This window comes from Terrapene carolina, unplaced genomic scaffold (assembly GCF_002925995.2).
Source record: "Terrapene carolina triunguis isolate 2854851 unplaced genomic scaffold, T_m_triunguis-2.0 Scaffold402, whole genome shotgun sequence".
NCBI classification, from domain to species: domain Eukaryota; kingdom Metazoa; phylum Chordata; order Testudines; family Emydidae; genus Terrapene; species Terrapene triunguis.
In genome coordinates, this window is record NW_020664753.1 from 2092989 (window position 1) to 2105148 (window position 12160).

General features: G+C 45.9%; 1 protein-coding gene across 1 annotated transcript in view; it reads left to right on the forward strand.

Moving 5' to 3' along the window:
• The window catches only part of PTPN20 (protein tyrosine phosphatase non-receptor type 20), a 26003-nt gene extending 15459 nt beyond the window's left edge, over positions 1 to 10544 (forward strand). Inside the window, exons 5-9 of the mRNA XM_024210359.1 lie at positions 2994 to 3084; positions 4954 to 5288; positions 9390 to 9605; positions 9849 to 9911; positions 10449 to 10544. Of these exons, the coding sequence (XP_024066127.1) occupies positions 2994 to 3084; positions 4954 to 5288; positions 9390 to 9605; positions 9849 to 9911; positions 10449 to 10529 (786 nt within the window). The 3' untranslated portion in view covers positions 10530 to 10544. The remainder of the gene's footprint in view (positions 1 to 2993; positions 3085 to 4953; positions 5289 to 9389; positions 9606 to 9848; positions 9912 to 10448) is intronic.
• The last annotated feature ends 1616 nt before the right edge of the window (positions 10545 to 12160 follow it).

The window sequence follows — 12160 nt, forward strand, 5'->3', positions numbered from 1 at the left end:
TGAACCCCCCCCACACCCAGCCTTCTGCCCTGCACCCCCCCAGCCCTCTGCCCTCTGCCCTGATCTCTGACCCCCCCACACACACACACACCGCAGCCTTCTGCCCTGAACCCCAGCCCTCTGCCCTGACCCCTGAAACATCCCCCCCCCCCAAGTCTGGGGTCCCAGCCGCAGGCCCTGATCAGCCCGCTGCTGGCCTAGGTGAACAGAACCCCAGGCTGGCAGCGAGCTGAGCAGGCTGGTGGTGTAAGATCAGCATTTTAATTTAATTTTAAATGACGCTTCTTAAACATTTTGAAAACCTTGTTTACTTTACATACAATAGTTTAGTTATATAATATAGACTTATAGAAAGAGACCTTCTAAAAACGTTAAAATGTATTACCGGCACGCGAAACCTTAAATCAGAGTGAATAAATGAAGACTCGGCACATCACTTCTGAAAGGTTGCCGACCCCTGGTCTAGATGATACTTGGTCCTGCCATAGTGCAGGGGACTGGACTAGATGACCTCTCAAGGTCCCTTCCAGTTCTATGATTCTGTGAATTCAAAAGACGATCAGACACTTCTATGGATAATAAGAACATGCAAAGTTACAATAGCTGGGATAAAAATGATAAAAGTTATAAACTCTCCTGCTTCAGAGCATAAGCCAACCATTGACCGATGGGGGCTAGGCATAAACTTCCCTTACGGACAAGTTATTCTATAATTGTCTGTTAGAAGGTTGGACCTTCCTCTGAAGAATCTGGTAATTGTCCTTGGTCTCCTTGGTAATTCCTATTTTATATGTTCCTTTGTTCCTTTTACCTCCTGTCCAGCTCTTGCCGTCCGGTAACAACATCCCACCAACACAAAGGTGTTTGACAGAAGTGTGTAGTGTTTGCTAATCATCCCACAAACCCAACAGCCTCTGAAGTTCCTATCTATCAATGACTCAGGCAGAAGGGTGCCCTAGGTCACTCTTGGCCATAGTGTCCTACAGCAGCTATCAGCTGAGTCCTGTGGGTCTGGTCACACATTCAAAACCAGTTTGCATTTTGTCTGAATGAGGCCTGGGCCCATGGTACCCTTATTAGAGCTCAGGCTTTGGCTTCGGCCTTGGGTGGCAGGGTTCAGGTTACAGGCCCCTTGCCCAGGGCTGAAGCTCTTGGGCTTTGCCTCCCCCCCCCACCCAGGGCGGCGGGGCTCAGGCAGGCTCAAGCTTCAGTCCCCCCTCCTGGAGTTGTGTAGTCATTTTTATTGTCAGAAGGGAGTTGCGGGTGGGCATCAAAGAAGTTTGATAACCCCTAGTGTAGCATATAAGTTGATAATAGGGTGTAAGTAGGTATTGGAGAGTGCAAGTTGGTGTAACTCTCGCCATGGCGATAAAGACGTAGAACAGGAAAAGCAACTAACAAGAAAGTGCAAAAAGGTGTCAGTGAAACTACTTTAACTGACACCTTCCTGTTCTTTGTTGTGTCTGTTATATCAAGTTAAACCTTATACCTACGTACAAACAATTATGATCACGTAAATTACACTGCCTACCTTTGAATTGTGCCCTATACATATCACTTCCCCCATCACTGAAATGCAGCCACCGCTGGGGTGGAAATGCGACATCTGCTCTGTGCTAGCAACTACAAGTGTTTCTTAGGTCAGGAGCTTGTTCATTATCCATGCTGGAATGTGGCCGAGACACCAGAATGAACACGCCCTTCACTAACACGCCAGGGGATCTTTAATGACATGTTGTTAAGGCTGATTCCCCACTCTGGCACTTTGAGTGCAGAAGATGGGGGCCTGCAAGGATTCTAAAAATTAATACTGGCCACTCCAGGCTTGTATTAAACTCCCAAGGTTACAGCTTTTCTCTGACCTTGGATTGGTAGATGCTGCCACCACCCAAGTACAGAACCCCTTTGAGAGCCCAGGAAGGCGCACTTGGGAATTTCTTCCTGTAGGGTACCCTCAAGCCCTTTCACCCCCCCACCCCATCCCTTCGGGGAAGAGCTGAGAAAGAGGAAAAAAAGGAAATCAGCTGTTGCGACCAGCTAATTAAACAATATGTGCACAAACCTCTTAAGACACACAAATCCAATTCTGTTCTTAAAAAAGGTAAATTTTATTAATAAAAAAAAAGAAGAAGAAAGAAAATACATCTGGGAACTCAGGCTATTGCTAGATTTTAAAAGAGCAACTACAAAGATTAAGCACCAAGAATAGCTTTCTTGAGGTCCATCTTAAAGGTTACAAGCAAAACCAAAGCACCTGGGGTTAGCACAGAGAAATCCACAAGCCATAACGAAATAAAAGGGCTAAACCTAATCGTGCCTTCCTAGACATTTCCTGATCTACTTACATATCTGGGGTTTTAAATGAGTAGTTTCTAGGTATGATACTGATGACTTTTTGATACCTGGCCCAAGCTTCTTACAGCATAGCTGCTGCCCTGTCTGCCTCTCCCAGGAGAACAATAGACAGACAGACAAAGGGGAGTCTTTTTTCAATTTTAAAAAGTTCTAGCCTTCTCATTGGCTCTTTTGGCCAGGTGCTAACTCACTTCCTTTTTCCTATGCATAGCAGTGAGACTTTTTAACCCTTTACAGGTAGGGCAATTAGAGAACAGCTACTAAGGGGGATTTTATAGCTGCTGGCTGGCTGGGTGTCCATAAAAGGGAGCTAGCCCCCCCCCCCCTTCATTTATCACACTCGTGCTCAAGACCTTGTTTGAAATCTCATGGGAAATCCCTGGAAATACTCACTCTTGGGGGCTGAAGAATGTCATTGGGGGTCTCAAAGTATTTAGAAGATGGGAAATGAAAGTGCCTTGCTTTTGGGCCTCTGTCCTACCTGAAAATATAGAGTAGGGCATATTGAGTGTATTCCAAACAAAACTCTGTTTCCTAGTCATAGGTCACATACATTGATGGCGAGTCCTAATGCTATCCCTGCAGCTTTTCTTTGGAGGCAGGAAATCAAGTGTCTTGATTGTCTACCTTTGATCTAGGCTTTAGAACACATGAAACCGCTCGATGGCTGCCGAGTTGGGAAAGCGCCAGAAAACCGGGAGAAAAACAGATACCGAGATATCCTTCCATGTAAGCAAGTACACTAAAGGACCTTAAAAACACTTGAAGAATACATGGGAGCCAAGGAAAACAGCTGGTAGGCTGAGTTATAGCAGGCACATCCAGCCCCTCCTCTTGTCATGGTGGGCTCCAGAAACAGTGGAATCTGGTACACAGGTAGTGGGTAGAATTGGTGGGGTTCATGCAGGAGGTTTGGACCCCTGCTCTTCCCCTCTACAGTGCGTTTTTGGGAGTAGGGCAAGAGTAAGGCCAATGAATTTGCTGCTGTCTAGATTCCCCAGACATTGTCCCCAGGCGTGCAGGAGAGGTGGGAGGTGAAATGCGGGATTTAGTTCCTTCTCTGTCTCCATAGAACAGAGGTGGGCAAACTATGGCCCGCGGGACACATCTGGCCCGCAGGACCACCCTGCCCGGCCCTTGAGCTCCCAGCCCAGGAGGCTGGCCCCCTGCCCCTCCCTTGCTCTCCCCCTCCCCCACAGCTATTCTGCCGTGCGGGCAGCGCTCTGGCGGCGGGGCTGCGCGCTCCTGCAGGGCAGCGCTGCAGCATGTCTAGCTCCGGCCAGGCGGCACGGCTGCCAGACATGCTACTCTGAGCGTCATGGTAAGGGGGCCGGGGCCGGGGGGTTGGATAAGGGGCGGGGAGTCCCGGGGGGGGGCAGTCAGGGGACAGGGAGCAGGGGGCGGTTGAATGGGGTGGAGGTTCGGGGGGGAGGGGCGATCGGGATGGGGAACGGGGGGGTTGGATAAGCGTGGGAGTCATGGGGGGCCTGTCAGGGGGCGGGAGTGTGGATGGGGTTGGGGCAGTCAGGGAACTGGGAGCAGGGGGGTTGGATAGGGGGTGGGGTCCCAGGGGGTGGTTAGGGGTGGAGGGGTCCCAGGAGGGGGCAGTTAGGGGACAAGGAGCAGGGGGGGTTGGATGGGTTGGGAGTTCTAAGGGGGGCAGTCAGGGGGCGGGAAGTGGGAGGGGGTGGATAGGGGGTGAGGGCCAGGCTGTTTGGGGAGATACAGCCTTCCATACCCAGACCTCCATACAGTGTTGCAACCCCAATGTGGCCCTCGGGCCAAAAAGTTTGCCCACCCCTGCCATAGAATGTCTTCCTAAATTTTGCACAGGAAGATTTAACCCTAACTGTAATGGCTGCGCTTTAAAGCCAGTCAACTGACTCTGATACAGTGGAATTCTGTCCCAGCATGATTGAGGCCCCCGAAAAGGGGTAAAATTCTTTCCTACTTTCCCAAGCATCAGAGAACATATATTTTCTGATCCAACCTGCAGACCCCAAATCCCCATTGATCAATCCAAGCAAGGCACAAAAGTTTCACAACCAATCGGAGCTGGCTTCTGGAATGAAGACTTGATTGCCACAGCAGAATGTTCACTATTAACAGAGCATTATGCCATTTTCATTTACACACAGACCTCTTTGTAATCTGTAACAATGGGAATAAAAATACAAGATATGTTGCATTGCAGTGTTCTGTAATATTGGAGAAATATTACAAGTTTTTTAAGTTCCCTGTGTTATAGAAACTTTACAGTATCATATGGTACTGGTTCAGGTAACAGTAGGGTGAGCTGCAGTGTTTTGGACTATTACCATAAGACCCTGTTACAAGCCTTGTCAGATTGTGACAGAAGTGCATTAAAGAAACAATATAGTTCTTAGCAGGAAGAGATGAATCATATAATATGATTGTAGGAATTGCCTGCTAGCAGGGATATTAGTGCTGCTTGGCCAGCCAAATGCACCATGAATATCACTGAGACAACATTCAACTGCCTGATATTCAAGCTCCCCTTAGATCCTAGATAGAGACATGAATTTGGATCTCCAGCTGAAATAGCAAAACTTCAGAGGACTTTTTCTATCTGTCCAGATGATGCGACACGGGTTCCTCTTGGAGCAACCAGGGGCTATATTAATGCAAGTTACATCCGAACGCATATTGGAGAAGAGGAACATTTCTATATTTCAACACAAGGGCCTCTGCCTTGCACTGTGGCTGATTTCTGGCAAATGATTTGGGAGAATGAGTCAGATGTGATTGCCATGATGACGAAAGAAGTGGAGCTTGGAAAAGTCAAGTGTCACAGATACTGGCCTGAACCTCCACAGGACTCTCTAGACCTCAGTGAATTCCATCTGAGGCTGGACAACTGCCAGATCTTGGAATATTTTATCATCCGAATAATAGAAATAATTAACAAGCAGGTAAATTAAATATATTTTATTGTATGCCTGAAGAGGGGGACTCGGACACTACGTATTGTATCTCCCTGGCAGTATTTAGAGCAGCGTTGAGTAAGTTTCTTCTGTAGCATTTTCTGGTTATTTTTCAGCTTTATCAAAACCTGAATTATACGAGTGCACATGAGAGTGGATGATTTTTCCTTAGCTCTGAGCAGAAACAGTAGATCTGACCCTACAGTTTTCAGGACAGGGACTGAAGGCCTTTAACGGCAGTGGGTGTTGAGGGCACTTGCAGGATGTGCTCAGATTAGAACCTTTATAAATCTGTGTCCTCAATAAGGACAACTGTGGGGGTTGGGGGGGGCAGTTCTTTGGCTGCACTGATGGGCAATCCGCACTCAGTTCAGAGAAGCAGCCACGTGTGATGTCTAGGGCCTTACCAAATTCGCGGTCATGAAAAATGGATCACGGACCGTGAAATCTGGTCGTCGGCTGTGAAATCTGGTCTTCTGTGTGCTTTTACCCTATACCAGGGGTCTCAAACACGCGACCGCAGGACGCATGCAGCCTGCGGAGTTATTTCCTGTGGACTGCCATAGGTGCCGACTCTGTGGGTGCTCCGGGGCTGGAGCACCCACAAAGAAAAATTAGTGGGTGCTCTGCACCCACTGGCAGCCAAACTCCCCTCCCCCCAGCCCTCCCTCAAGCGTGCCGTGTCCCCGCTCCTCTGCCTACCTCCTAGCGCTTCCCACTGCCAAACAGCTGTTTGGTGGCGCTTAGGAATTTCCAGGAGGGATGGGGGAGGAGCGGGGACACGGTGCGCTCAGGGAAGGAAGTGGAGAAGAGGAGGGCCGGGGCGGGGATTTGGGGAAGGGGTTGGAATAGGGGCAGGGAGGGGGCAGAGCTGGGGCGGGGACTTTGGGGAAGGGGTTGGAATGGGGACGGGGAAGGGGTGGGAAGATGCAGGGCAGGGGTGGGGCCTCATGGAAGGGGTGAGATGGGGGTGGGGCCAGAGGCAGATGGGGGGACATTTATGCTCTCATTATAACAGGAGAAGGTGCTTGTTTGACAGCAGAGTTGGGTGAACTATTCAGTCATTATAGCCTTCTTCCTGTTTGTGAATTGTCTGCAAACATACTAAGATTTTTATTAATTAAAATTAAATTCATGCATTGGCTTAACTTCAGCGTCTTAAATAAGATACATTCAAATTCAGGTACTCTATTGTACATACTTAAATAGAAATCCTATAGGCTATAAAGGTCGGCCAGTTGTTGTTTTATTATATATTTTTTTTAAATTTTGACCATATATCAAATCCTGAGATTCAGGATTTTTACTCAGGAAAAATGTCACTTGTGCAACATCCTGCAATATACCAAGTACCAGCTGAACATCCTAAATTCCAGTTGGGCATGCTCAGCTCCTCAAAAGATCAGTCTCAACAGGAGTTTGCCAGATTTGTCCCTAATTGTTTACAGTGAAATCCTGGCTCCACTGAAGTCAATGTATGGACAGCGAATATGGGGAACTTCTGTATCACACTGAAGTTAGATGGCTGAGTCATGGAAATGTTTTGAAGCATTTTTTTGCTCTTAGTGAGGAAATTGATTCCTTCATGAAAATGAAAAACAAGGAGGTTCCACAGCTTGCTGATTCCACTTTTATCAGCAACCTTGCTTTTCGAACAGATGTAACTCATCACCTGAATGCACTGAACTTGAAGCTTCAGGGTAGAAAACAGGTGATAGCACAGATGTATGACAGTGGTAAGTCATTCAAAATCAAGCTTACTTTGTGGGGGAAATAGCTGACTGCTGGCAATTTGGTCCATTTCTTGATTCTGAATTCCTTAGGAAAAGTTGAACCCAAATCCTTGAAAGAATATGCAGATATCATTTCTAACTTACACAAACAGTTTGATGTGCGGTTTAAAGATTTCAAGGCACTTGAACCACATTTTCAACTTTTTTCCACACCATTTGCTGTGGAAATTGACAATGTTGCAGAGGAAATGCAGATGGTGTTAGTGGAGCTTTAGTGTGATATCATTTTGAAGCAGAAGTATACAGATGTTGGAATTCCAGAATTCTACCGGTTTCTTTCATAAGAAAGATTTCCCATGTTATTCTCTGCTTCCGCAAGGATAATGGCAATGCTTGGAAGTACATATATATGTGAGCAGTTTTTCTCTTCCATGAAGATTAACAAATCTGTGTTAAGGTCAAGGCTTACTGATGAACATTTGCAAGCAACACTGAGATTGGTTTTGTCTCAGGATATCAAATCTAATATTGATGCTCTGGTTGATGCAAAATGCTGCCAGCTAAGTGGCCAAAAATGAAATGACTGTCAAAATTAGCACTGACTTTTTGCATTACAGTTTTTAAAAAGTTAATACACTGACTTTTAATAGCATACAATATTACTCTTCATTTTTTGACTATACTTTTGTATCATTGTATGAAAAGGTTTCAGTGATGCGGCCCTCGGGCCAATGTACTAGTCCTCATGTGGCTCTTGTGGTGATTTGAGTTTGAGAGCCCTGCCCTATACTATACAGATATCATGGGGGAGACAAGCGTTTCTCAAATTGGGGGTCTTGACCCAAAAGGGAGTTGCAGGGGGATCGCAAGGTTATTTTAGGGGGGGTTGCGATATTGCTACCCTTACTTCTGCACTGCCTTCAGAGCTGGGTGGCCTGAGAGTGGCAGCTGCTGACTGAGGGCCCAGCTCTGAAGGCAGCGCCCCACCAGCAGCAGAGCAGAAGTAAGCGTGACAATACCATACCATGCTATCCTTACTTCTGTGCTGCTGCTGGTGGCGGCTCTGCCTTCATAGCTGGGCTTCGGCCTGCAGACGCCACTCTCCAGCTGCCCAGCTCTGAAGACAGCGCCACTGTCGGCAGCAGCACAAAAGTAAAGGTAGCAGTACCACAACCCCCCCCTTACAATACCTTTGCAACCCTCCACAACTCCTTTTTCAGTCAGGACCCCTATAATTACAACACCATGAAATTTCAGATTTAAATCGCTGAAATCATGAAATTTATGATTTTTCAAATCCTATGACTGTGAAATTGACCAAAATGGACTGTGAATTTGGTAGGGCTCTAGTGAGGTCCAAACGTTTGGAGATTCCTGAATCTGCTGGATGAGAACAGGCTCTTGGCCAAGATGTCCAGTCCTTCCTGCTTCCATTTGGCATAGAAATACAGTTAGGGTGGTCTTTCCAGGACATTTCACTGTCTGCCCTAGCCAGAACCATGAGATGCAGGGATCCCATGGGGTGGACAAAAGTTAATGGAACAGTTTTGAGCCCAAAAGGTTAATTTTGAGTTCTGGGTGAAGGTTCTGGTGAAGGTCTTTTGTCCAAAGCACTATTCCCATTATCCACGCCTTCAGTATCCCAAGATGCCCATTATGGCTGCTAACAGCGACAGGCACTATGGAAAACACTGAAGTAGAGATCTCTACCTAGCAGTTGTTTGTACGCTTTGTGAACACATTTAGCTCATTACCTTTGAACTACGGGCCAGATTTACAAAATCAGTGCAGATGCCCAATGCTCAAATCATGAAGAGGAGAAGTAGACTGTGCCAAAGAGGCTGATCTCATTTACACTGGCATAAGGAAGATCAGTCACTGACCCATGGAAGCCTATTTATTCTTTTTTAATGCTTGTGTGAAACCTCCGAGAGCCCAAGGGTATTTATACAGGTGCAACAATGTATTACTGCTGAGGAAATCAAAGTGCACATCAGACATTAAATGCCTGTTGTGCAGGAAGGAAAAATGATTACTTGAAATTGAAATTTTAATACTTTTAACATTTGGCCAAAGTCCTTACAAAGCTTCAGGATATGGCTTGTTATAACTTGTAGCACTTTCATAGCCCTTCCTATCTGAGGATCTCAGAGCACTTAAAAATATTAAAGCACCACAGGGTCTCTGTGATTGTTTAGAATGGTTAATCCTAGTCTCTCCCTATCTGTCTTGAAAGCAGAGTCTCTCTTTCTTTATTGCTTATTCCACGTGGGAAGCCACAGTCCTTGGTTTTCTCGTTGACTTTATAGGAGTAACTCCTACAATGAAATTCACATTCATGATTGCTCTTTTCCAGACAGGAGAGAGACGCTTCGTAAAACACTTGCAGTTTACCACGTGGCCAGATCATGGTACTCCCAGACTGATAGAGCATCTCGTCAAATTCATTCGCTACATGAGAAAAATTCACCAGACGGGCCCCATAACGGCCCACTGCAGCGCTGGGATTGGAAGGAGCGGGGTTCTGCTTTGTATTGATATTTTGCTGAGCTGCATTGAAAAAGATCTATGTGTGAGTATATCTAAACCAAATCATTTACCATGGGTTTATTTGTGAAGGGACACCAATTCGCCCCAGGGTAAATCAACTCAAGTCGGTTTTCAAAAGGAAATGGTATTAAGTTCTGATTCCTGTTGAGTGTAGGGACAATAATTAATACTAAAGCAGGGAAGGAACAACCTTACACTTCCCCATCAAGCATATTCTTTTTAATAACTTGGCCTGCAATGAAATAACACTGTTCTCTCCTGACAGTTCAACATCAAGCAGATAGTGAAAGAGCTGAGGCATCAGCGATTTGGCATGATTCAGACTAAGGTAAGGTCTCCACCTTGAGACCAGGCCAACTTTTTCTAACGTCCCTGATTCAGCAAGGCACATGCTTCACTTCTATTGAAGTTCATGAGACTTAAATATGTACTCAAGTGCTCTGCTGAATCGGGGCCATAAGCAGAGCTTAATTTGTGCCAGGGCTTGCGAGGGCTGAGCCCCGCCACCTCTAGGCTTGGCAGTTCATAGCCTCGGCACTGCTGGGCTTGGCAGATCAGAGCCCCAGCACCTCTGGGCCCGGCAGTTGATAGCCCCGGCACCTCTGGGCTTGCTGCATCAGTTCTGAATGTAAAAAAATTGCTTGAGCCCCAGTACCTCTTTCATTAGAAATTAAGCACTGACCTTAAGGCTAAGGAGGACAGAATGCAAGAGAGTGGGTGGGGGAGGGGAAGGAGGCTCTCCCTAAGTTTCATGCAGCCCTAGATTATATTCATGTTACAGATGTGCTCCCAAGCCAGGCAGTCCTTTCTATGTGTCTACGGAATGTAAGTGGGTGACTCCATGCTGTTTTCTCCACATGTCCAGGACCAGTACCTATTCTGCTACGAAGTAGTGCTGCAAGTGCTGCAGAACATTGAAACCATAGAATCCCGTCTCCTCCAATAAGAACCTCTGCTATTGCCGCTCGTCTTGGAGACTCCCCTCTTACTTGAGACTTATTCTAACGGGCTGTCAGACCAGCATGGACAGGCGCTGTACTGCGTGCACTATCTCGCTTGTCGCGCTGTGTTAGGAAATGTTGATTTCTAAAGCATTTCTAAACCAACATAAAGTAGGTTGGTAAATTATTTATACGCTGGCTCACTGGCTTGAGAATTGATCAGCATCACTGGTAAGTTGCCACAGAGAGTAATTTGGATGTTCCGCGTAACAGCATATTGGTGGCCAGGAGAATGACTTTGGATGGTGGCTAGGAAGTAACGTACCCTATCAAGGACTGCAGCTGTATTCAGTTAGCTTTAATATCGGAGGGGCAGCTAGGAAGCTCTGAGACCATGACTGTTTCAAGTTGAAGGTCAGTTGTCTCTCCTATGTCACTCTAGACTTTTGCTCCTGTATTTTGAATCAATATTCTCTGCTCCCAGTGATGCTCTCAAGTGGGGGTGCCAATTCATTTGCTTCTGGTTGTTTGAACAACTTAGAGCCATTTTCTGCCATCATTCTAGCTTTAGGGCCCACTGCCATTGGTGGAAGTTTTCATAAATAAGTTGATGGCGGGACATGACCCCAAAGCTCTAGTGAGCTACTTTCAGAGCAGGCAGAGCTCCAACAATTGGAATGGATGGCTGTTTTCCCCTAGCAATATCAGCTATGTAAATATCATTAGCTCCTTTCATTCTGTACCCATGTCAAAAGAAAAGTATTACTAAACCAGCTCTGTGAGTGTGTGTATATATAACTGTCACACTAAACATGCAATTCTTCCCTTCCCATTGATTTACTACCTAATAGTCCCTTATTTAGGGCCTGATCCAACTCCAGTTCAAGTTGATGGAAAGCTCCATTGATTTTGGGGGCAGGGGGGTTGAATCTGGTCCTTAAGCAACATTAAATAGCTCTGTTGTACTATACACTTTTTTGTGAAAGCTGGTTCACTTTCTGAGAGTTCCAGTTTGAGCAAATCTCTCCTGCTTTCCCCTCTCCTCCCCTCCCCCCCCTCCAATTCATCCCATGAGACTGAAATCTGCATTAAACTGGAAAACTCTCTGGGATATCTTACCTACCTCACAGCCTGGGGCATTGTGGGGGTTCATTTGTTCATGTTTGTAAATTGCAAACTACTGCTATGATATTATTGTAACTCGTTTGCCTAGAGGGTTATATTTATGGAAGTAGAATTATTAGCAATGCAACAGAAGATTACCTTCTGTTAAAAATAGGCAACACAGTGGTGAAATATATTAACAGCAATGTGTGTATAAAAACTGCTTCCTTGACTTCAAGGCAGTAGTAATATTAAGAGATATTTGCATACAAAGCCACTCTGCAAGCTACAAGATAATAAATACTCTTGTTTCATTTTATTATGGATCAGAGTGATAGATTTATGGCGGAAGAGGAATATGGCATTAAATACAATTTAAAAGCCTGACTTTCAGAAAAATGCATCCTTATAAAGTTATTCTAAGATTCCAGGTCAATTTCTCCTTTCTGCCCCCCAGCTACAGTGGGCTAACCCAAGAGTAACTGGGAGTAGAATTTACAGCGTAAGCCAGATGCTGATTCAGTCACAGTGA